Source organism: Sphaerodactylus townsendi, linkage group LG08 (genome assembly GCF_021028975.2).
Source record: "Sphaerodactylus townsendi isolate TG3544 linkage group LG08, MPM_Stown_v2.3, whole genome shotgun sequence".
Taxonomy (NCBI): domain Eukaryota; kingdom Metazoa; phylum Chordata; class Lepidosauria; order Squamata; family Sphaerodactylidae; genus Sphaerodactylus; species Sphaerodactylus townsendi.
Window position 1 is genome coordinate 64,765,161 of NC_059432.1, and position 25,762 is coordinate 64,790,922.

Here is a 25,762-nt window from a genome sequence, read left to right on the forward strand (position 1 = left end):
AATGCTAGAAGAGAGAAAGAGGGCGGTGTTTGGTGCCACATCCCTAGCATGGGAGATTCAAGCTTTATAGGTACTAAACTCACACCAACCAAACTGAAACTGTCCACCACAATCACATTTGCCACAGCCCCATCCATCACAGGAATTGAGTTTGAAAGAAGTTGAGTATTGAGCCAAGCTGAGTAGTTCCTGTTATTTTTGGTGCCCCATTAACATTATCAGACTGCTGCTCTTGAGTCATCTAATAAATCTGAAATGGGTCTGAATTATGACCTTTTGGTCCCCCGCCCCCATTTCACTCTAGGCAACAGCTTATCAGTCTGTCTTCTCCCTCTTCCCAAAGGTAACTCCCCATAAATTCTTATCCCTTACTAAAAAGATTTGTAACCTCTGCCTTTGCTCCTTCATAGTTATCAGCTTGGTTCAATAAACTCTACAAGGTTTTCAAAGAAAAAATGCATGGAAGCCCCCTCTGCCTGCTTGTGCACAGCAGCTATTTATTTATTTATGTATTGGGTCACATAAGTATGAAGGTGGGAAAAATGCCTACTACCCCTCCTCTCTTTTTTCTTTTTTATTGCACCCAATAACCAGAATCACAAATAAGCAGTGGAAGTAAAGCTCACCAAGGTAGGAGAAGCAAGAGAGGATAGGACGAGGAATGGGAATATGAAGATTGAACAAACATCGGGGAGATGTTATTGGCCTGCGATGTACAGAGTCCAATTTGAGATAATGTTGAATCGTGGGCAGAGGGTTGCTACTTAAGTTGGTTGCACTGTGACTCAAATAAAACTAATTGGGATGGATCCGACCAGTTTATCTGTTAAAAAGGAAGTCTCTTTCATTATCCCCCCAAAAAGTCTATGTTAAGAAATATGGGTCATGTGTAATGGGGGCTCTAGAATGGATGGAATTGGGAGAGACAGAGAAAAAGACAGAGATGCCTCATTTAGCAAAAACGAAGCAAAAAATGGCTCAGTGCAGAAGGTGGTGGGGTTGGTCATGATTGTGGCACACACTGCAAACCCAGTAGGGCCATGATTGATACAATGCCTATATGTTGCTCATGTGCAAGCAAGTTGTATCAGCCATGGGGAATGTGGTAGGTTCCAAGCCCTTTTTTAAAACTTCTGTCTTCCTGTCCCCAGGAAGCAGGCACCTTCCCCAGCACACACTTCAAGGACAGCCCTCACAGTCCAATGGAAGCTAATGACTAATAAGTGAAATAACTACATCTCTCGGGTTTTGGTCATTAGGACTGCTGGCCTCCCTTCATTGGTGATGGGTGAGGGATGGGAGGAAGAAGTATGCTTTCAGGACACTAGGAAGAACTCCACTAAATGGAGGAATAAATACTGCCCCTGGCCTTTCATTTCAGAAATCTAGGCCCATTCAAGGGGCATTTATGCAAACTAGACAGTACATATGTATGGCTTAATAAGAACTGAGGTCCAGATTTTCTAGTATTGGTTTGACTGTATATCTTTGCTGATCTGTTTAATACAGAAGTTCTACAGGTGCAGCTTCTCTTATTACAATACTGAGATAGTAGGAAAACTGCAACTGCTGTAGGCTCTTCACGAGACAAAACTTGTCATACTTGACTGGGTAGCCAACCTCCAGGTGATGCCTGGAGATCACTTGGAATCACAATTCATCTCCAGATTACAGAGATCAGTTCTGGAGAATATGGCTGTTTGGGGAGTGAACTCCATGGCACCCCACTAAGGTGCCTCCCTCCCCAAATTCTGCCCTTCCCAGGTTCTACCAGCAAATTTCTAGAAATTTCCCAACCTGGATTTGGCAACCCTGCACTTAAAGGCTAAGTCCATACAGTGCTAAAGACAGACTACTGAGAACAGCCTTCATTTTTAACATCACTTTATATATCTCATCGAACAAGCGTAGAAAGGTTTTCAAATTCAGGAAAACTGCCAAACTAATATTGTTCTCATACATGTAGGACAACAGTGGTTCTCTACCTGCAGCTATGATGTGAAGAGAAACTTAAAACTCCTCCAAAGGACTCTAGGGACAGGGAGTAGAAAAAAACCTTTGAGATAACGTCACTATACAAAGACAACTGCCATAGACCCTCCTGCAGCTGTTAAAACTAATATGTATGTACCTCAATAGCTGCCTTGAATCACGTATTGAAAGAACAACAGTTAGCAATCAGGGTCATGCGTTCAAGGACTTTCTGAAGTAAGCCATCCACTCCAAACAAATGATTTCATCGAGAAATTATCATTTATATTGCTTGTAGTGTCTAGAGGCCATCTAGGAGATGTACCTATTGTCCAGGATGCCACATGTGGGATCAGCTGCAGGTGCGCAAGCAGAAGCCTAGTCTCGTATGCACAAAATACCAGAATGAATCATAAACTCTAATACAATAATTTACATTTTAAATGTAAATATCACAGTCTTTTGGTTGGTCAGGCACAGTAACTGCTAGAATAGACTCAAGAGCTTCCTAGTCTAGAAAGATCCGTTTGTTTTATCCCTGACCTACAGTGGTTACCACACCAACCTACCTCTATGCTAGTTTCTCATCACTCATAAGCTACCTGATGTGTTAGAACCCATCTCTTTGAAAAGCAGGATACTATGCCTAATAAAGGTCTTTGTACTTGAAAAGCAGGAACTATACCAAGTGCACACAGTCTGTGATTCTTCAGATTGAGAATGGTAGAGAAAAGGCATACAATCTTTCAGATCCAAGGGAGAAGATTCTATTTGCCACTCTGCCTATGTGCTGAAATGTAAAAACTGAACAGCTTTGATTGTAAAGTGCTTTTGCCAAGCATCAATTAGCTGTTTTCTGGCTCTCTGAAATGTTGAGCACATATGATCATATCTTTGGAAAGTCATCCTGAAAACACAAAACCTTTAAGCAGAATCTCTTGCAGCATAGAGAGGGTTATAAAATCACCTCCCAAAGCTCAGCTAATTCCCCTTTCAGCATTATCATTATTGCACAAAAAGATTGAAGAAGAATGCATTTGCATCTTCATCAAAAAAATCAGTCGCCAGGATAGCTGATAAATTTAGGATTATTCCCTACCCCAAAAGTTCCATGCAAGTTGCAATGTGCATTTATTTTCTCTGATTAATAGATAACTCTGTACAAATCTCTAGATACAGGTTTCTGTTTAGACCTAGCCCATTAGAAACATTAAACTCTCCTTCTTTCCCTACCTAAATAAGGGGGCACAGTTCACCCCAGAGCTGGCCAATATACCCATATCCCATTCACAAGCCCCTGTTCTTCATCTATGCCCATGACAATAGTACACCCACTGCCTCCAGTTGCTTCTTTGTTCAGATAAATTATGGCCTTGAGAAGCAAGAAGGGAATTAGCAGCAGGTGAAAGCTTATTTGCAATGATGCTACAACAACAGGGCTATTTAACTCAGTAGTGGTTCTCCCACCTCTAGGTCCTCATCAATTCCTCAGTTATTAATTATAGTCTGTCAAAGCCAGACCTCTATTACAGCCATTGCGTGAGAGCAAAGTCTCTGCTTGACCCAAAAATCACAACAAAGCAGGAAAAAACCCATCCCTGCTCTCAAAAACATATAATGAGATTCAGTAAGCACAGCAACACATCTAGAGACCTGCTCCTCCTTTTCTTTGGCCCTGAAACAAGTAACCCAGTAGACAAGGGAGGGGAACTCTGCTGTCAACAGCTGCAAAGTCTTCGTTAACAGCTTACACCTCTATTACTCAGTGACATACAGATTAGGTTTTTGAGAGTTGAAAAGACAGTCTGAATGGATGGCTTCATTCACTCCTGCACCACCAACATGTGCTTAATCCTTTGGAGGTCTGGCAGAGTTCACCAATTCTGGTTAGGGATACAGCTTCTGACCTGGAGATTAGTATGAACGCTTTCAGACTCTGGATCATAGCAGATGCGGATGTTGTCTCTTGTCCCTATGATACAAGAGTCCCTTTGCCTTGTAAGTAGGACTTATGTTTTGCTCTTGTAAGTAGGACTTATGTTTTGCCACAAAGTATTTGAAAAGGAATAGCAGGGAATTGCCATGGGCTGTGGCAGGGGAGAGTGGGGAAAAATCAAATAAATAAATAACAGGTGACAGCTAGCAGTCCAGTTTAGGACATCTGAAGTCTGAAACATAGCCAACTCAACAAAATCTCAGGAGTTGGAAAAGAAAAAGCCAACAGTTCTGGCTAAATATGGCCATGCTAAATCTGAAGGAATGCAACCAAAGCTCTGCTCCCAGAATGCATCTTTCTTACATCCCCACTTTTGCTCCACTCCCTAAATTGTGGCTTCTGGGAGTTGAAGGGTCTTAGGAATAGCAGGGTATCTAACATGGGCATCTGCAGTGGAAGGTTGCTTGTATAAGCAGAATACTTTTTTTGCCGGCAAGACCTAGTAGACTTAATGGTGAACCTGTAAGTTTTTCACGACAAGAGACTTTGGAGGTAGTTTGCTATTGCCTGCCTCCACATCACAACCCTGTTATTCCTTGGAGGTTTCCCATCCAATTATTAGCTAGGGCCAGGGAAAGACTTTCTACTCATGGAAAAAAACTTTGGAACATACCCTTTGTGAGGGCATTTCAGAATAGTATCCAACTGTTCCAGAGAAAATGCCTAACTGGCTTGCTTCATGCTAATAGGAAGCGCCTTTCATTCAAAAGGCTAGTGACTAATCTACAAAATAATCAGGTGGTTCTAAGTGAACTCCACAGACCTATGCAAGACTTAGGTTTCCAAATTTCCTTCATGGTAAAGAAAGGCTCTGGGAGGCAGCACAAGCCCTCACACAGTCTCTTTGCCAGTTTTCTTTGCAGGTGTGGGTTGTGTGTACAGTACTTCTTATAACAGGAGTCATGTGACAGTCAAAACCTTTGATATTTTACTAGAGAAACAAAGTGGCAACCAATCCACTGTTTGCCTAAACAAAGGGCCATGAGTGTTACACTTGTGCTCAAGAAACATTCCTCATCCCCACCCACACCCACACCCACAGCAGCCACCACCATAAAGGGCTTCATGGTTTCTCTTCCAAACACGCACCAGTTTTCAGCAGCTTTTCACTCAGATCATATTTGGTCATTGACTGTAAATAAAGTATTCTATTCTGTTCACTCCGATCAACATGCTATAGCCAAGAATATAATAATTTATATAAGAATATATTAAAATTGTAAGAATATAATAAATAATGACAGTGAATAGGTGTATTTATATAAAGCACTTCAATACAGGCCACTTTAAAACCCTAGCATCAGTAAGTTAAAAACTACTTAACACTGGTTTGGATTATTTAAATAGGAGTTGGACAAACAGCAGAGAAGCCAGGAGGAACACTTAAATAAAAAAGATGCAAAATTGTTTCTTTAAAGAGGGAAATAAATGTAGCAAGATATAGAGGGAGGGGGATAAGTGTTTTGACACACAATAATAATTTAAAAAACAAAAACATACCATTTCCATCCTTGGGAGGGAGAGGGGCTCAAAAAGCAAATCCTGAATCTCATTAAACACAGCCTTCCACTTATAGTACAGTAACACTGTGAAGTCTCACTAGTTACTTCTCTTCTGTTGTATTATCCACCCAGCTGTTCGTATCATGTACACAGGCAACTTTTGGCCTTGCATTAAGACTATTTGTCCTATGAGACTGTGCTCAATTTATGCCTGATGCAATGAGTATCTTGCTTTAGGACTAGACCTTGCAGGAATGTATTTAATAATAATGCTAATGGAGATAGGGCATTTGCAAGCACAATGAACATGATGCTGTGAAAATCTGCTTAACTGCAAGAGAGGGAATTACTCTTGGAAGGGTGCTGAATTGAAGAATCCCAGAGAGTAGTTATGGCCCTCCAAATCTCCCAAACCATTGCCAAATTAACTGTCCAACTCTAAGTGAGAATGGGCCAGCAAATGCTAACTGGCAACCAATGAGTACTAGCACACAACACTCCATTAGGTTTTATGAGGTTATTAAACCGTTCCAGATCTGCCATAAAGCATTAAGCCTCAAAAACTCCACCAAACTGTGAGAGTCATAAAGGGAGACAGGCAGACTTTCTGGCCTTTACAGCTTTTACTACTGGGTTTTCCCACTGGGGCTGCAATGCTCTCCGGTGTATAAAGTGTCAGAATTAATGACACTGCCAAGTGAAAGAGAAGGGAAGTTGGGGTACAGAAAAGGGAATTACTATGAGACTGCTCTTGGGAGTTTGTTGGTGGCTGGAATTTGTGCACCTGATAAACTCTAAATACCATGGTACCAACCTTCCAAAACTCAAGCAGTGGCTAGTGTGGGCAATAAAACAGACACACGCAAACACATACACATGCGTAATAATCTAGAGAAATAATAAAATTAGCATTTTAGAGTTCCAAAATCCATTAAAACGCATATTTCAGAAACAGATCAATAGGGACTGCAACTCAATCAGTTACACACACGACAATCATTATGCATTAAAGAACACTCAAAAGTAATAATTAAACATCATGAAAAACAGAGTAAAATAAATTGGAGTGCAGGAGAATGGAGAAAAGATGTTGCACACCAACCGGGTAAGTGATAAAAGGTTCCCCAAAGTCCAAGCTTCTTTCAAATTCATAGACACTATAAATTTTTTTCTGTAGTTTTCTGTAGACTAAGGGCCACTCCCCACTTACCTCGTCTGAGTGCAACCCCGCAGCGACCCCTCGTAGAAAAGCCTCCGTGGCTTTTGACAACGGAGACATTTGTTCCCCACTAATTTTCCATTCAGGAAATAGCGCGGGGTTCCACATCAAGAGTCAAAGAGGCAATCGAGCGTTCTGATTGGCTGGCACACGTGTGCATCATTTACACGTGGGAGTTGCAGCCAGCTGAAGGCGGGGCTCCATTTTGATTGGCTGACCCGAAAAGTTCGTTTGGATAAGCTGAACGCATTGTTTTAAGACGCCAGACGTCACTACCTGTTGCAAATTGCTTGGGCAGAAAAATGAAAGTAAATATCGGTTTCGGTTTACACCGCCGACAACCCTGTGCTCAGCGGCACTTTGCCAAGCTGCAAAACAGTGGAGCTCAAGCAAAAAAGAGCAAAAAAAGAGCAATGTTGGCACGTCTTGTTGTGCACACGTCTCAATTTCCGAGCACTTTCTTGACGGGGATACCCTCCCTAAACAAAATGGCGGTTCCTGTTTCCTGATTGGCCGGAAGCTGCGCGTCAGAGCGAATCAGCCACGCGTAAACAGCCGAGGTTCCCCACCCCCCTGCGGCACCTGCGGGGTTTTTGAAAATGTTGCTCTTTTCAGAGGACCTAATTTGCAGGGGGACAAGGAGGTGGGAGAGCGGCAAATTAAGGGCAGCTGCACAGTGGGCGCTGGTGACGTGGGGAACGTCCATCCTCCTCGTGTCTTTTAAAGAGGTGACCCCGCGGCTTATGGTGAGTGGGGAGTGGCCCTTTATCAAAGAGCAAATCCTGGAGATAGTCAAATCCAAATAGGAATATTAATTCCTTAATGAGAGGAAGGCAACTGGCAGTGGGGGACGAATGGGGGAAATGTCACCAGCATGATGACATTACTTCTGGGGAATATCTGGAAGCAAGGATGGTAGCTCTAGGAATTATTGGAAACTCTAGTTTCCAGTGATTCCTAGAGCTACCACCATAACTTCCAGTATTCCCCAGAAGAAAAGTCATCATAGGGGATGATGCCTAAGAGTTTTTATTATTTTTTATTTATTTTAATTTTCAGCGGCAGTAGGAACTGGGAACCCAGGGTACCCAAATAGGAACTGGGATCCCGCACCCCAAATGGAGCTTGGAAGCCATACTACGCTCAGAAGTAACTTTCATTTTATTCAACAGTTGCCCACCCACTGCAGGCAAGTTCCTGCCCCACTCTATTGAGTGGCAATTGAGTGGTAAGAGAAAACGGGGGAATGAAGTCATGGATGTGGCAATGTCATTTCCAGTCACTGCACCTGTGGCTTTCTAAGATTTTCCCCAACCTCTGTTGTCTTTACCACAGTGATTGGAGTAATTCATAGAGCATTGCTGATTCACTGATGTCACTTCTGGGTGAGCAATCTCTCCCCATGCTCCATCCTCCCCCCATCTCCCTTGGGTTGCCAGAGACAGCAGCCCTATTCAATGAGGCTTGCTGTTAGGAAAGTACCCTTAGGATTGCAGCCTACTTCTTATTTGTTTCCCTTTGCATCTGCATGTGGATAAAAAGGTTGCTTCCACAGAGACGATTCTGTGTGCAGCTCTTGATGCTGCTGCTAATTGATGCAGAGCTAATGCATAGAGCTTGATGCTCAGAGCTAATGCACAGGCATTCTCATTGGCAAAGGAACATCCACACAGTTTGCCCTATACTTTCCTTGCCTCAGCCCCCATGCCACCCCACCCCAGCCCTTATTCCTTCCTTCACTTAAGGGCTTCTGTTAAAACATTGGAATGGATAGGTCATGACAACATTATAAGAATTTATTGATGCATTTTCTAGTTCCCAGCTTTTTTTTAAAAAAAGTATTTAACCTTTTTTGTTGCACAGTTATACGTGGAAAGGTTTCCTCATATGCATTATTCCCTTCCCATTGGGTAGCCTGGTAATTCATATTTCAGAAAACCTTGGATGTCCAGTCCTTAAGTCTGATGACTTTAGGTCTCCAAGGAATTTTCACACTTCATTATCACAAACTGATACAGAATTCCAATGCGGTGGTTTCAATACCCCAAAAAATATGACTGGATCCTATAATAAGGCTCCCAGATGATACTGGATAGGGCTTACTTGAGCCTGTTCAAACTCCGTAATCAGAAATGGCTGTAAGCATCAAGCTCTTCTAAAGCATGAGTCAACAGATTGGACAACTCTCAGATAAAGATTTATAAACAATTCCATAAAACCCAAAACACAGTACACTTGATGTACTATCCAGGGGCGTAATGCCCATTGGGCAAAGTGGGCAGTTGCCCAGGGCTCCCCCTTGTGGCGGGCGCCACAAATGAAGGGTTCATTTGTGTTTTTTTTTTGTATTTTAGTGGGTTTTCCGTTTTTGGCCTGCAAGTGGTGCAGTTTTTAGGCTAGCAACACCAAAATTTCAGGAATGTTTTGGGAGACTCTCCTGATGCTATTGCCCAAGTTTGGTTCAGGGAGTCCAAAGTTATGGACTCCCAAAGGGGGTGCCCCATCCCCCATTGTTTCCAATGGGGGCTACACCTTTGAAGGTCGATAACTTTGGACCTCCTGAACCAAACTTCACCAAACCTGGGTGGTATCATCAGGAGAGTCTCTTACTGATACCAACCTGGTTTTGTGAAGTTTAGTCCAGGGGGTCCAAAGCTATTGACTCCCAAATGGGTGCCTCCATCACCCATTGTTTCCAATGGGAGCTAATAGAAGATGGGGGCTACACCTTTGAGGGGCCATAACTTTGGACCCCCTGAACCAAAATTCACCAAACCTGGGTGGTATCATTAGGAGAGTCTCCTAAAGATACCCTGAAAGTTTGGTGCTGCTAGTTTAACAATTGCACCCCTGACAGCAGGTACCCCCAAATTTCCCCAGATTTTCCTTTTAAATCCCCCCCTTGGCATGGATTTAAAGGGAGAATCTGAAGTCCCTAGTTTAAACATTGAAAGTGATGCTGTCTCAGGGTGGGGGAGAATCAACCCCAAAATAGCATCACTTCCAATGTTGTTTAAACTGGGAACCCCAGATTCTCCCTCTAAGGTGGATTTAAAAGGAGAATCTGGGCTCCCTAGTTTAAACACCATTGAAAATGATGCTGTTTGGGGGTGGATTCCAGCATCACTTGTTTAAACTAGGGAGCCCAGATTCTCCTTTTAAATCCACTTTAAAGGGAGAATCTGAGGTTCCCAGTTTAAATAAAACTGAAAGTGATGCTGTTTCCCCCAATTGGGGAGACTGGATAAAACACCATAAAATGTTTTCATAGCAGTAATAAAACATTTTGAAAACCTTTTCAAAAAAATTATCTCTGCTGTGTGGCATGGCCTATTGCTGTGTTCAGATTTGTGAGTTGGGGCATGTTCTATAATGTGATGGTGACTTTGAAACAACCTGGGGTAAAACATCATTGCTTGGTCACGGTGGGGGAGGGTGGCTACCCATGGGGGGGGGGGGGGGCCAAACTCCAGTTTGCCTAGCTACGCCACTGGGCATAGCTACAAGGGGAACGGGGGGGGGGGGGCACGTTGCACTGGGCACACGCCTGGGGGGAACATCAAACTCAGGTTTTGCCCAGGGCTCCAGTTTGCCTAGTTTCACCACTGGTACTATCCGAAGCAGAGCTACACATTCTAAAACACAAAAGGATGTAACTATTTACGAGTGCACTTATACCAATGATTTAAAATAATTTAAAAATAAACATTCTATGTAATCATAGCTAAAAATTGGTTTTACATAGCTCACAGCACAATTTAACTTAAAGCACAAAGTTGGGTGTAGGTGTGGAGTTTCCATCCAAGTCCAGCATCTTCTCCCACACAGCACAAACTTGTCTTTGAAAGGCAGACAATGATCATCTCACACAGACACTGGCAAAAACTCTTATTTCTCTGTGCTATGAAATGGAGGCACACCTTGAAATAGTTATTCTTTGATTTTTGAAATGTAAACAAGATTTTCCTTCCCCCCTGGGCCCATCTGCATTCTTTCTCAATAAACCTAGGGATTAGAAAAGGTGTTAACAAAAACAATTGTTCCTGCTCCATTACCAGGAGGAGTTGCATTCCAGGAAATAGATTGAACGAGATTATATTAGACTGAACTGTTTTTGCAATCTCCCTACCATTACTGATTTAAGAGCAGAAATACTTGAATAAGTATTGATTATAAAATGCAAAGCCATTTCTACAGATTAGGCTATAAACTTTTTTAAAAATGCTCTCAAATCTTGGTGAATGACTCCTGATATTTCACAGAGTATGGGTGTACCTTCTAGACTATTGAGACTGAAATCACTGTACATTGCAAGAAGGATTAAACATGATTGCAAATCCACATTCCTGCACGGCCATAAATTATTTCAGAACCCAGCACCAGTGCATTCAACAGCACAGTCCTAAAAAGCACAGTCCTAAAGGCCATAGCAATATGGCTTAGAAAAGTGAGATTCTAAGATACAACTTAGTACAGTATCTTGCATACAGACTGGTACCAAAATGCTCCAGCATCACAGCCGTTTTAGGTATGTAACTTCAGTGTCAACAGAACTGGGTGGGATTGGAGGGATGTACAGTGGGCATAATGTGGCATTCTAATTCTGCCCTGCCACAGGCATATCCCTGATGCCAGCCAAATGTTGAACCACTGCAACACAGATAAGGTGATAAGAACCCCACTGAAAGGGCTCACCATACACCTCCGCATGAGGATGCAAGGACAGTGTATCCCATAAAGATAAGCAAGAGGGGAAAGCTTGCCCCAGATTGTGACAGCTACAGTTGTTCATTCTTCCCACCCTGCTCCCACTCTGTACATTGCCCCACCAAACCTCTTTTCCTCTGCAGTTGCTGGCAGTGACTGCTTTCAGGGCAGACAGCATGGGGGGTGGGGGGTGGGGGGTGGGATGAAGTTTCTTCAGGTCTGGATTTCACTTCTGTTAAGAATAGCAACTCCACCCTCTCCTGAAGGCTGAGAGGGAGCCTGTCCTTATGGAAATAGGATCTCAAGCAGAGAGGAGTGATTTAATGTATTCTCTTTGAGGCAGTGGCAGAGTTAAAGAACAAAAGCCATATAGGAAGCCTTAAATCATACATCCTAGACTCTCTTTTTTTCCCCCTCTGTCTTTCATACCTTCACATGAAAAATGAGTACTCTAGTGAGCTCTTGTTTCAAATGTGGAGTCATCTGCTTTACTCATAAACAATGAAGATGTCATCAGACCTTGCTGAGAACCCGAGATATGCAGATACTGGAAGGGACTTCAAGCCATGTCATCTCTTGAAATTATGTGTCATACACCTCTGGTAATTCTGTGGCAAATAGCACACCCCATTATACTCTGTATCAGTTCCTGATTCCATCCAAGTGACTTGCCCTCCATTTGCTAGGTTAGCATCCATTTGCCCTTCCCAGTCAAGCCAGTGATTTCCTCTTCCCTTGACTTCAGTGCCTCTTGGTTATTTCTCAGCTTTTTGCATTTCAGATTGAGTTAATCTCCTTCCAGAATATTGCTGCTGCCATTTAACTGGAATTGCTATTCTGAAGTGCCTACACTGTTAGAATTTTTTTTAATGAGGAAGAAGTTGCATTTGACAGAGATCTACAACAGATTATTTAAATTCTGGGAACTACTGAGTTGTTACAGAGTCTCAGACATTATGCTTAATTTTGGTCCTAATTTACAATAGAGGGAGAACACCCACACCTACTCCCACATAGGCTGGTTTACAGAAGCAAGTGGGTCTCATTCTGACCAGTAACTTTACTCATAAATTCAAACAGAACCTACTGCCCTAGATCGCACTGCAGCAGGCCTGTTCTTAGCTCAACATTCTCCTGTCCCACAGGGTCAACATCAGCAAGCAGGATCTTTAGTTTTGGCAGAGAGCCTGCAACCACCTGCAAGTATCAGTTCACAATGGAAATGTTATGTATCGTGAAGAGGAGGCCACACAGAAGCTATATAATAACAGGTGATTTTATTATAACCACAAAGGAACATCAGCAGGAAATCTTGAACTGAACTGGCTGCTAGCAAGAGCCAAATCGCACTGGAAGTGAAAATACTCTTGCTACTAGGCTGAATGCCAGCATTTCTATTGTAGAGATATCATTCTTTCCTAGCACTCAAATAACAACATTTAGTTGAAGAAGAAAGAAAACACTTGCAAATCTACTGCCATTTCCAATACAACTGAATATGGATGTATGAGTGGCCCAGGTGCCTGGATAGTACTACCGGATCAAAATCCTCCTTCTCCACACATGCATAATTTTAAGACCTTTTTACAAATCAGATTCAATTTTTACATTTATTGGTACTAATTTCTTGGGCAGAAAAGATCTTGCCATTGTAGTGTGTGTTCTGGTAACATCTAGATTAGATTACTGCCATGTGCTAGATATGGAACTGCCCCTGAAGACTGTTCAGAAGTTACAGTTGGTACAGAATGCTGCAGCCACAGTCCTGTTTTGAGTGGGTCATAGGGACCATATCACTCAAAACTTGTATCATCTACAATGGTTCCCAGTTTGCTTCCATGCCTAATTCAAGGTGCTGGTATAGACCTTAAAAGCTCTATAAGACTTGGAACCAGCTTACCTGAAGGACAGCCTTCAGATCATTTTCAGATTATCTTTAAAATCTGAGACTAGATGGATGGCAATTTGAGACAACCATGAAATCAAAATTATGGAATTCTCCTCAGCTAGATTTGTCGTCAACCCCCCACCCCCACCCAGTGGTGGGATTCAGCAGGTTCGCACCACTTAGACAGAACCGGTTGTTAAAATGGTGCTTGTAAACAAACAGTTGTTAAATTATTTGAATCCCACCACTGCCCCCACCCCCCATCACTGTCTTCTACCAGAAACCCTTTGTGTAATTTGGCATTCTTTTACTGACCCTCCTTGTTTTTTATAATTGATAATTGAATATATGTGTACTATTTTTAAAGTTAGTTTTACTGTCTTTTTAATGTCTTTTAGGGTGCTAATTGAGAAGAAAGGCAAAATACAAATTTTTGAAATAGAAAAAATAAAGTTGGAAGGTGAAACTGCCATGCCAGAATCTTAGGATAAAGTAGCTTCAAATGATCTACTCTGTAAGTAGCTGATGTAAAATAAAAGGAACTTTTGTTTTACAAATACGGTTACAGAAGTAGGGGGTGTGATGGGGAGATTCCTGCAGCCAGTTCCATAACTTAGCATTGCTTTTGACAGCAACAACTGGGCTCTAATTCATGCAAAAAGCTCACAATCGTTTGGAGAAATGCCTCTTCCTGTTGCTGCAAGAAATTTGTAGCAATTCTAATCTGCAGCAGTCTCAAACTGCCATGCTGGGGACCACACTATCTGCTTTGTGAAGAGAGTGAGAAACAGTAGGCCAAATGAATTCTTTTGGAAAACACAAGAGGCTAGTTTGGACAAAGGAAAAGATTTTTAAGAGTCCATAGCTATAACAAAATGTGGTGTTGTTACAAAAATATTATGAAATAGCAGCACTATGCATTCATGCAAGCAAATAATTGCACATGCAGAGATTACTACCACAGGAAGCTCCCTCTCTATGAATCCCCATCCCCACTGCCTCCATTCAATTATAACCCTGATGCCCAAATCAGTCCAACCCCTCACCCCACACAAAATATTTATGTTCTGACTAACTAGCCATCATTCATTGGTTGAAAACAAACAGAAATACAGAGGTTGTGATATAGTTCCAAATCTGCCACCTAAAACTTTGATTAAAGTCCACAGTAACCAATGTGCAACTAGCTATTCTCAAAGGTTTTGTAGAATGCAAATCAGTCTGGATGACTAAGAAACCATGCCAGAATCTTATACTCTATTATCTTGTCACAAATCCAACTCTTCCTCTTAGATTTTGACCAAAAGACTGTTGAGTAGCTGATAAAGAAAAGATATTTCACATTTACAGATACATTTTACTTTGTGGTAGGACAATTCTTGTAGCCAGAACTGCAGTTTGAGATATGGCTATTACTGGAGCAAATCTCTGAAGCACATAGCCCCTGTGTTGCACATCAGTGTAATAGTTAAATACGTAAACTGCAACATTTGAAAGGGAATGGACAAACTGTGATGCAGTAGCTAAAGGACTGTAGGTGAATGTGGGAAACCCACAGGATCAGACACCAGCCCACAAGAATCAGACTAAGAAATCCAGTATTGGTCAAGTTCCCTGTTTTTCATTCCAAACTGCTTCAGAAAGGTGGGGCTTTTCCACGTGAAGCCTCCCATCAGTTCCTGGCGCCATACATTGCTTTGTCATTCTCCCAATTTCCCTCCACATTTTTCTCATTGCCCTTTAGTTTTTTGCTTTGATTTTTCTGGTTATTCCCAGGTTTAATGTATTGTCGAAGGCTTTCACGGCCGGAATCACTTGGGTGCTGTGTGGTTTCCGGGCTGTATGGCCGTGTTCTAGCAGCATTCTCTCCTGACGTTTCGCCTGCATCTGTGGCTGGCATCTTCAGAGGATCTGAAGATTCCCAGGTTTGTTCTGGTTCTGTGGAAACCACTTTTACCTCAATTTTTTTCTGGAGTGATTTTGAGTCAGCTTTTTCCTTGTAATGTTTCCGTCAGTTTTTTGTCCCACCTTCTCTGATCCATCTCCATCCCACTTTCAATGGTTGGCCTGTCATCATCGCCAAACTACTCTCTCTCTCTCTCCTCCTTTGCCTTGAAGACAAGCGGTTTCAGTTTTTTTTATTTTTAAGGCCCTAAAATATTTATGTATTTATATAGTGGTGGTTAACCAGGTTCTCTAAATTCTCGGCTTTTTTTTTTTAAGTAAGTCTCTAGCCCTTTTCCTTGTGAAGATGTGTCTTTTTCCTTATATCTCCACAAAAGGGCTACACACTTGCTTTTTTAAAAAGCTGGAGATTCAGAAAACCTGCTAATCCTATCACTACATCACTATATCACTATGTCAAAATTTAGGGCCATTTTTAAAACAATAAGGGGAGGCGCTATGATAACACGGATGACACCACGGATGACAACAGCACCCTCCCTTGAAAATCCTTATTATTTAAGGCACATACAAAACAAAATAAACTAACTCTACAATTGTAAAAATGCAGAGGGAGGGCAGACGTGTGGAAGAATTGTGCTCAAAATGATTCCAGTACTTGGGAATCACCTTCCAGAAAATCAGTAGTATGCGGCGTATACAGAAAAGGTTGTGATTAAATGCTATTCTGTATACCTTGACAGAAGGCTAAAATAATATGAAAAAGAACAACAAATAGCCTTTTCCCAGTTATGTACTTGCACGTTTAAAGCAAATATAAAGGTACGCTGAAAAGTGTACCATAAACCATGGAGTAATCTATATTGATAAGGAAACAACTGGCACTGATGTTGGGAAGTGTCCTCAGGAGGCAAATCCTGCAACTTTATTGCCCTTTAGTGGGGCTGCTTCCATCCCTGGGATGATCCATCCCCACTAACAGGCTCAGCTTCCCTCAATACAAACACTGCAGAGTTTTTAAACTAATATTTTTCCAGCACACAATTCCATGGAGAGACGAACACAGCGTTGCCATGGCAATACATAGACAGCATCTGCCTGGGAAGTAGCTGAGGGGAGAAATCAGAATAGAATTGCAAATTCCCCACAACCCAGGAAAGATCTAAAGGAAGAGAAATCTAACATGACTGCCAGCGTGATCCACCACAAGTCTACTCTGCTACTTCCACAAGGGAGCACAAGGGAAGCTTGCCTTCTGCCAAGACAGTGTACTCTCTAGTGGGGGCTGGACTTCCATTTCAACAAGACATGCAATCCTCCACTGTATGCATGCGTGCCCACAAACCTCAAGAGGAATGCAGGCAGCCTGTTGTTTATTTATCCCTCACTATGTCTGGCCATTACAAAACATTAATGTGAAGATATGTAAACAAATCCCAGAAAGGGTAGGAGGCCGATACTTCAATTCCAAACTCTTACAGAACAATGCAGAAACCCCCAACAGAAGAAGAGAGAAAAAACAGGGGAAAGCTGTTCTTTTAGGAAATCCAGTCTTTTAATCTATGAGTGATGGAAAGGCAGAACTCTCAGACTGTCATGATAACAAAGTAAGATTCAACAGCCTTTCTAGGACAAGTTGCAGACAAGTCTTGTTCTCAAGTTGTCTGCTTAGAAAATGGTGCTAGTTTGACCCCAAGGTTGGTGTCAAGCCACTGCTAATTCTGGACTCCACTTCAAATGAGTATGTTCAAGAGGAAAGGTGGCTGCAGCACAGGCCCTAACAGTCCTGGGCCCAATCGATCCTGTGGCAGCAGCTAACAGACTTATCTTACAGGGTATTTCCCAGATGAAATACAACTCTCTGTGCAAACAGGGCATCTGCAGGTGTTGTCCCCACACCATCAGGAGGTACGGGCCAAGGGGGGTTAGTGTGCAAGAAGAGGAGCTGCCCCATGGAAGTAGAGAGTGGATCCAGCTCTTCAGAGAAGGAGAAGGCATATCTGCCAAGAAGGAGATGAAAACCAACAGGCAAGCAGAGGAAAAGGAGCAAGAAATTTCATTCCCAAGAAGTGGCAAACATCTCTTTTCATCCGGTGAGTCATCCTCTGACGAGGATACACTGCATGCCAATGGGAATTATTAGGGGTTGGGGGTGGTTATCCTGGGACTGACTCACTGGTTACAGAGATGCAGGCTGGGGGCTCATCTGGGCACAGGGATGAAGTGGAGTCCAGATACTGAAGACAAGGATGACCCTCCAGCCAGCACTGCTGAGGAAATCGAAGGAGCGGGCCCTGGATGGCTACTAGATGGATGTTTTTGCATTAGTGAAGCCAGATGAGAGACAGGGGAAACTGGTTCTAGGCAGGGCGAAAAGGCAGGGAAAGGGGTGAGTGCGCCAATTGGATGAAGGGCTACAGGGTGTACTTGGCCCTAGTAGCTGGGGGATACCCCAAGAGGGATTGGCACCTGGCTAACCATCTGAAAAACATGTTCTTGGTGTGCTCACTCACAGGGGACATGGTAAAAGTGTCTCTCATAAGGGCAAGGCCAGATGGGACTTGATAAGTGACAAAACTTAGCTCTTGTGTAACAAGAAGGAGAGAAGGAAAGAAGGAGAGAAGGAAAAATAAGTTCCCATACAAGAGGGAATCAAACAAGTGTGCTGGGAATTCAATTGGGGGAGGTGTCAGAGAGCCAAGTGTAGGTTCAACCACCTTTGTGAGGTCTGCCTGGGCACCCATCTCCAGCTGATGCATGGTAAATAGGGTGGTATGATCCTCGGCTGGTGCCAGCCCCAGATGGGGTGGCAGTCAGGGACCACTGGCACATCCGCTTCTGCCCAGAAGTAACCAGATGTGGGGGTGGGACTAGTGAAGATGCTGGTCCATCTGCCAGCCCTCCTGCCCCAACTCAGTGCTTACCCGATAAGGAGGCTGCCTCCTTTCTGTTGCATGGTTTCAGTCAAGGGGTTTGAATCCCCTTCATGGGGGAGCGGGTTGTCATACACTGTGGCAATTTAAAATTGCTGAGCCCTCTCTGAGCAATTTGTCATTCCCGAAAGGAGAGTAAACAATGTTATAGCTCCTGAGATGTACACAGTGCAATATGCACCACTGGACTATGGGGTGCCCCTGGTTAGGGCTTGTGGACAGGAAGTACTGCTGGCAAAGTGTGACATTCAGTCTGCATTTTGCCTGCTGCCCATCCACCCAGGTTATTTTTGACTGTTGGGTTTCAAGTTTGATGGGCAACGATACATAGATAAGGCGGTGCCTGTGGCTTGTCCAGTGGTCAGCATTTGAATCATTTAGCACATTCTTGAAGTGGGTCAATAAAAGGTGCATGGGTTCTTTAGCATGTGACACATTATTTGGATGATGTTCTATTTGTGGGCCCTGCTGGCATGTTGGCCTGTGCTGATCTGCAGCTGAAAAGATGGAGGGGCCGGCCCCCGTGATGGTATACTTGGGGGCTGAGCTAGATTCAATCAAAGGCACATCCAATTGCCAATTGATAAGGTGAGGGCATTGAGGCACCTGTTAAGTAATCTCCTAGGAAGGAATAAAAGCACACTGAGAGAGATGCAGGTCATTCTGGGCTACCTCAATCTTGCCTGCAGAGTGGTCTCACCTGGGAGACTCTTCTGTGCTAGGGTGGCCAGGGCAACCTGGGTAGTTCGTACCCCTCACTACTATATTCAAATTACAAATGGCACAAGGGAAGACCTGGGCATATGGCTTGAGTTCTCGCAAACACTTTAGTGATGCAGCAATGTGGCAGACTCCAGTCAAAGACCGGTAACATAGACTTAGCAACCATCTCCTTCTTTTGCAAGAGCCTGGGGGTTTTGACCCAGGGCAATCATTTTTGGCTCGGCATGCACTAGAAAATTGGCATCACCAAGCAGGGAAACAGGTGCATGGAGATTCCCAGTGAAGCACATTCATTGCACTTGGATTGATCAGAGCTCCTGGTGGGCCACTGCGAGTAGCAGAGTGCTGGACTAGATGGACTCTGGTCTGATCCAGCAGGCTAGTTCTTATGTTCTTATGCAGCATAAATAGGTTGTCAGCTGGGAAGGGAGTGAATTCCTGCAAGGACTCACTCCCCAAAGGTGTCAGATTCAAGCCTCTTGCCATAGCGTGAGGTTATCCTGGTACTTTTCCTTTTTGATGCCCACTCAAGTCTCTGTTTCTGACTTCTACTTGCAGCTGGCTCAATAATCAGCTTGTCCAAGGCTGCTGACAGCTCTCCCAGCTGCAAGGCATCTGGCTCTGCTATTGACACTGCCTTGACTGGGAGGAAAGGGCTTGGAGCTGTCTCTACCACTCGTGTTGCCTTTCAGAGAGCCAGTTCCTGATTTATGGTGTCTTCAGGTTCTGCGTCTGGTTCCGTGTCTCCCGGAAGCTGGCTCATGACATCTGCATACTGCTGAGTGAATGCCCTCCTCAGATCCTGAATAAGACTTTAAAAGATGGTAGAAAAGCTTCATCTAGATTCTAGACCTACAACCTGAATAGTATCTGTAAGCTACCAGTCTCCCATTTCTCCAAAAAAGGAGGGAAATCCACAACACCCAAAGTGTAATCACCCTGTCCCACTGCTGACTGACTTACTGGGAAATATCTTAGGACTTTCTTGAGCAATGGAAGTTTTAAAAGGCCAACAATTCTACATCATCATTGATAGAACGTATAAGGAATAAACGGAGGTTTCTGGCATGGGAGAGAAAAGAAGAGCTTACATATGTTATGTATAAATGCATAAGAAAATAAACCTTGAGAAAGACAGGAAAATCAGTTTTAACCGGGGTGGGGGTGGGGGGTGTTCTAATCACACCTGCAGAATGAAACTGTTTTAGGTATGTTTCACCAAATGTTGGAATAGAAGTATCCCACAGACACCAGCTCTGGCATAAATATACTACAAACAGTAATATAGCAGTCACAGCACCTGTTCATGGGGCACATGAGAAGCAAAAAGAAGAAAGCAGGAATGCTTTGAAGTGTACATGATGAGTAGCTGTGAAAATTCTCCCTACCCCAAAAATATTTTTAAAACATTTATGTTGGAAAAGGGATCATGATACGAAATTCTTAAATTTGCCACCTCTATTGGACATCAGCCTCACATACAAGCGCAGGATAACAGCAGCAGCTATTGTTCAGAAAACTGGAGCAATGTAGCTACACTGAGCCAGAAATGATGAAAACGTAGCAAATGGGTGTTTGTGTGTGTGAAGTATTATCCCATAAATATCCACAACTGGGGAGTATTTGCAAATTGTGCAGCATGTATAACTACTCAACAAGAACGCAACAACGCAGTTATCTTAACAATGTTGACTTGAGGCCATCTCTTACTATGGCCCCCCATTCCTTTCTTAAACCTTTCAGCCCACCATCATCAAGTGAGAACTGTATTCCCACTACACAAAGGCAAAATCAAAGACTGGGTTGGGAGCTGCTAGGAGCATCTCTTCATTCTATCAAAATAGGGTAGATTCACACACATCCATTCCAAAAGTACCATCCTTCTGCAAGTATGAATTTGTATGAACATTATAATGTGAACTGAAGATGACTGCTCCGAACGAGAATCAATTCCTGTGACTGCAGCAGCTGAAAAGTGCACTGCTGTGATCATGGGAATTGCTGCCAGCTGCATCTGTGATCCCCAAGTCCACTCTTTATGTCTCTCCTTCTGAATGCATACTCACAGAGGCTAGGATTTAATTTTTGTAAGGAAAAAGTGTGTTGCATTTTATTTGTTTATGGATTCATTTAAAACACTTCTGCCCTGCCCCTATTTCATTATTGGTCTCAAGGTGAGCCTAATAAAATGGCTGTTAAGTTTTTATTTACCTACCTTTCATATAATTGCTTTTGTCCAGCACTATGAGACAAAACTCTGCACTTCAGTTCAGTGTATTGATTTGTGTTTTCAACCTCTATGCTTTGAAGCCTGTGAGATCTGAATGCTCGCAGCAAAATGTTAAACAATTAAAACAGAGTTCGATTACACCCTTCTAAGAGCATTGACTTCTTTAGACTTAGCAGGGTGTAAACTACACTGTCCATCTCTCCAACATGTTTCACTGCATGAGATCGACTGGGCTGACAAACATCTACAAATATCAAAACGAGACCAGGAACCCACAGAAGCCCTGAATGACTGACTAGCTGGCTAGCTTTGCTTGTTTCAAAATGCACACCAAACTTTCATAATAGTATTTTCTTCCGCCAGTTCTTCCAAGGAAGGCAATTTACCAGAACATCTGCTGCCAGCCTCTGCAAAAATCATGATACAAAAGCAGATGAACATTGTGACAGTGTTATTCAACAAACTCTAGAAACTACCAAGACAGTCCTGAAACTGTTCCCGTCTTCCTGTCCGAGCTGAAGGAACAGAACCACCACAAGCAGAGATACTCCAACCATGAGTGACAAGCCAACCAGACTTCACTGTCAATGCAGCATGGTAATAAATTCTGGAATTTTGGCTTTTCAGGGACTGATCAGAGCACATCTGAGTGTTTGGGGGTAACACACTCGTTCAGAGAGCGCAGCAGACTCCCTCCTCTGCACTCACAAAGCAGCTTCCTGTGGCTATGGCACAAAAATTACTTCTGTGGGGGTAATTAAGGTTCCAGAGAAGGAAGTGTCATTAGAAGAGGTGTCCTGCAGTGCTGCTAACTAAGTTCACCACCCCTGCTTTGTTGTGCGTAGGGGCATCCACAGGCCCCTGACCTAATTAGGCTGGATCTGAGGGCATTAATTAGTTAGTACTAGGCATCATAATAGGAGGGGGTGGATTATCCTGCACCAAGATCCTCATGATCACAAAGGACCAGGACTCCTCGATGCCAGAATACGGCTACGGCCATTGTTTAAAACTGAAAGGAGGGTGGACTGTTGCTGTCACCTCTCACTTAGGGCACAATCACACCCCCACATCTGGCCCCAGTGAGCACAGATCAGAGCAGGGATCATCATCAGAAGAAGAAGAAGATAAGTTTGCTAGCCAGTGCAGGAAAGCAGCCAGTCTTGGTCGGCAATCCCCCCCTCAGCATTGTTCAAGGTGAAGTGTGAACCTCGCAGGAGCCCCTGGTAAGAGCAGCATCAGATAAAAATGCTGCAATGGCCTGCAGGGAGCGACTTAATGGCATCATTGCCATTTGTACAAAGCTGTTTAATTTCGGGCTTCACACTTTCCTAACTACCCAGGGGAGTCCCCGCCAGCTTCTGCTGCCCCTTATGCTCATGTGGATCTCCTCTGCAGGATTACATGCCACATGCCACCCCCATTCTGGGTTTATTTTTCCAGCAGTCAAGCATAAACTGAGCATCTCCAGCACATGAAGTGCTGCCCCTGCCTGCCTGACCATAAGAGAGACATTCTTCAAAGAAGAACAGGAGACAGGCTGGGGAGGGGAAGAAGTGGGGCCATAAATCCAGAGGGATTTCAGTGGAGAGCCCAGGCAACAGAACAGGAGGGTTGAAGGGCAGGATCAAGGGGTTAGCAAAGCCCATCAAACTCTCCGCTGAAAACTCTGAGCATGTATTGCTGGCATATAGTTTCAAGCCGTTTTCCTCTTCAAAGTCAAAAGGAAAGAAAATAGAAGAGACAGGGGTCTTCAAAGGGGTGGGAGGAGAAGACTTTTCTAAGCTGCAATAAATCCAACCACTCAGCCCCCTTGTCTGACTGCCTCCCCACCCTACACAGCATGCTCCAGTGCTGCATTCTGATGAATTATTTAGCATCCCCTCCAGCTTTATCTCTCCCCGCTGCACACACACACACCAAAGCAATGGCCACCATCAGTCTGCAAAGGAATCAGAGGCATTCTGTGTTGTGAGAAGAGAGGCATGAATGATCGGCCCTTCTTCCAGTGCCACCATCTCATTCCTCCCTTTTTCTGAAGCCTCTACTCCAGATCATTCAGAACCTCACCTGCATCCTCGGTGCCTGTGCTGCCACACTCCACTTGCCTGAGCTCCCACAACTTCAACTTCACTTCCCTCACCTTTTGCTATAGCTCCTGGTTATCATCATTGCTTGGGTGGAAAGGCAGGGCCCAGAAATTAGCTATCTCCCCAAAATGGATCTCATCCCTCATTAAGCTGGTGAAGTGGGAAAGACAGGGAAAGAGGAGGGTGAAGGACAAGGCTGGGGCAGCTGCCAGAGGCGGTTCAAGGTCCACTCGGAGGAGCAGCAGCCGTGCTTCAGGCTGCAGTGGACCAAATCTCTCTGCACGGCACCACCCTTTGGGGTGAGCCACGAAACACAAACAGGTCCCTTTTCTGCTTCCACAGACTTCCACCAAAGGGATGTTCAGTCCAATTCAAATACACTTTTACCAGCGCGGCAGCGATTTCAAAGGAGTCTGTCATTCTTCACCCCCCCGGAAAGGACTTTATGGATGAGGTGCGGGGAGGGAGGGGGAGGTACCACCGAACCAGCTCCAGTAAGACCGACAGAGCGGTCCCTCGGCTTTCATTAGTCCGCACAACTCCCGCCTGCAAAAAGTGGGGGGGGGGGGGTGTCAGGCTTCTGCGGAGCTCCACCTGATAGGCAGTTTTATTAGATCGCCCCAGATTAGGGAGAACCCGCAGAGGACAGGAGAGAGAGAGAGAGAGAGAGAGAGAGAGAGAGAGAGAGAGAGAGAGAGAGAGACGGGGGAATCCGTAGTCCCCCGGCCGACCCCGGGCAGATTCAGGCCCGCGTGAGCGCGCAAGCACGCGCACATCCAACGTGTTCCCAGTTTTTGGAACCGAGCCCAGCAGGGAGGTGTGCAGCAAAGTTAAACCCTGTCCGGGGAAATCTCACGACCCGCGCGCGGGGAAAGTGCCAGCGTCGGATCGCGCCCACCTACGGTCTCCTCTCCTCTTCCAAGTCAGCCCCGCGGACCACTCGGCTGCAGGGCACGTGCGGATGGGAAGGTGAGGGAAGGGAGACGCGATCCGTGCACACACACACACACCCATTGGGGAGGGAGGGGGACATCCGCACGGGCGCGCGCGGCAGCTCCCTAACAAAGGCAATCGAGCCTGGGATTGTCCCCGCAGGGCTCTCCGCCGGCTGCTGCCTCCGCCCGGTCAACTCTCGCCCGGCTCCCCCCAGAGGACTAATTGTTTCGCAAGTCCCATCCAGTCGGAGCGCGTCCCGGAGCGGCATCCTAAGGGGTTGGCGCTGCTGCCGGGCTCCATTGTTAGGGCAGGGTAGGGGGTGTGGCGGCCCACGCTGGCGGAGCTCCCGAGGGGGCGCCCCCCAAGCGCCCCCAGCCGCCGCAGAGTTGCTCTGCGCCCCGGCACCCTGCCGGCGCCTCCCCGGTCCCTCCTCGCCCCTCCGGGCGCGCCAGAGCGGCGGCCAGCCCCTTTGCCACCCTCCCGGCCGCCCGGCGGCACTCACAGCCTCTCAGCGCTCCTCGGGAGGTTCTTGGGGACGCTGCGGAGCCCCAGCCCGTGACAGTCCACCGTGGTGCCGCTGCAAGCGCAAGGCGCGGGACAGGCGCCGGCCCGGACGCGGCAAAAGGCCGCCCAGGCCAGCAGGCAGGCGCCCGCCCGCAGCCACCCGCCGCCCGGCGCCGCTCGCTTCTTCGGAGCCATGCTGCTGCTGCTGCTGCTGCTGCCGCTCGCCGCCCGGAGCCGCGGGACTGCCTAGCGAGGGGCTGCCCCGCCGCCGCACATGATGAGGGTGGTGGTCGCAGCGCCGCGCGCCCGCTGGGCCGCCTCCGGCCGACGAAGGGCTCCCCCCTGACGCAGACGCCCCGCGGCGGGCCGAGGACCGCGGCTCCTCTCGCGCCTTCCCCTGAAACTGCGGGCAGCAACGGTGGCGGCGGCACCGCACCGACACCTCCTGCCTTCCCTCGCTCGCTCTCCAGCATCGGGCGCACTCGTCCATCAACCCCAGGCAGCGGCAGCCGCGCTGGCTCCGCCCCCAGCCCCCCTTCGCCCGCCCCGGGCACACGGATCCCCCCACCCCACTCTCGGATCATCGGGGGGATGCCAACCGGACAGGAAAGGCGTGAACTGTCTGCACGTCAGGAGCACCGGGCCGGGGGTGGGGAGCGGATCGAACACGCTTCCAAACAGGCAAACGCGTTTGCAGAGACCCAGGGATAGAGTGTGGAGCGCACACGCAGACACAATGAACCACACGAGCCTGCAAAGAAGCACTGAGCGGCTATCGCAGTAGTCCCTGGGCCACAGTGGATACCTCCTTCCCTGCAAGGAGGTAAAAAAAGAGGGCTGATACTACTCACACACACTGCCTCTCATCAAACATTGGCAATAAACCATTGGCCAAATCTCTCTGCACACTGAAGCCTTGAACAAATGTACTTTGGATACTGTTGGTTTCTATTTAGCATTTTATTCTTTTATCCTATGTTTGCTTTTACCCAAGGTATCGCCTCCTCAGCCTTGAATCAGAAGAGCCTTCTTTAATTTCAGTTTTGCTTCAGTGATTGCAACAGTGTGTCAAACAAGGACTCATGGGAGATAAATGAGTACACTAGGGTGCCCTCCTCCCTTGGGAAACAACAGAATCTAAGGATTCTGTTGGTGTCC

At 45.4% G+C, this 25,762-nt stretch overlaps 1 protein-coding gene across 1 annotated transcript in view; it reads right to left on the bottom strand.

Moving 5' to 3' along the window:
• The window catches only part of SLIT1 (slit guidance ligand 1), a 139,549-nt gene extending 114,451 nt beyond the window's left edge, over nt 1-25,098 (bottom strand). Inside the window, exon 1 of the mRNA XM_048505212.1 lies at nt 24,603-25,098. Coding sequence (XP_048361169.1) covers nt 24,603-24,799 — 197 coding nt within the window. The 5' untranslated portion in view covers nt 24,800-25,098. The remainder of the gene's footprint in view (nt 1-24,602) is intronic.
• Nucleotides 25,099-25,762: the final 664 nt, after the last annotated feature.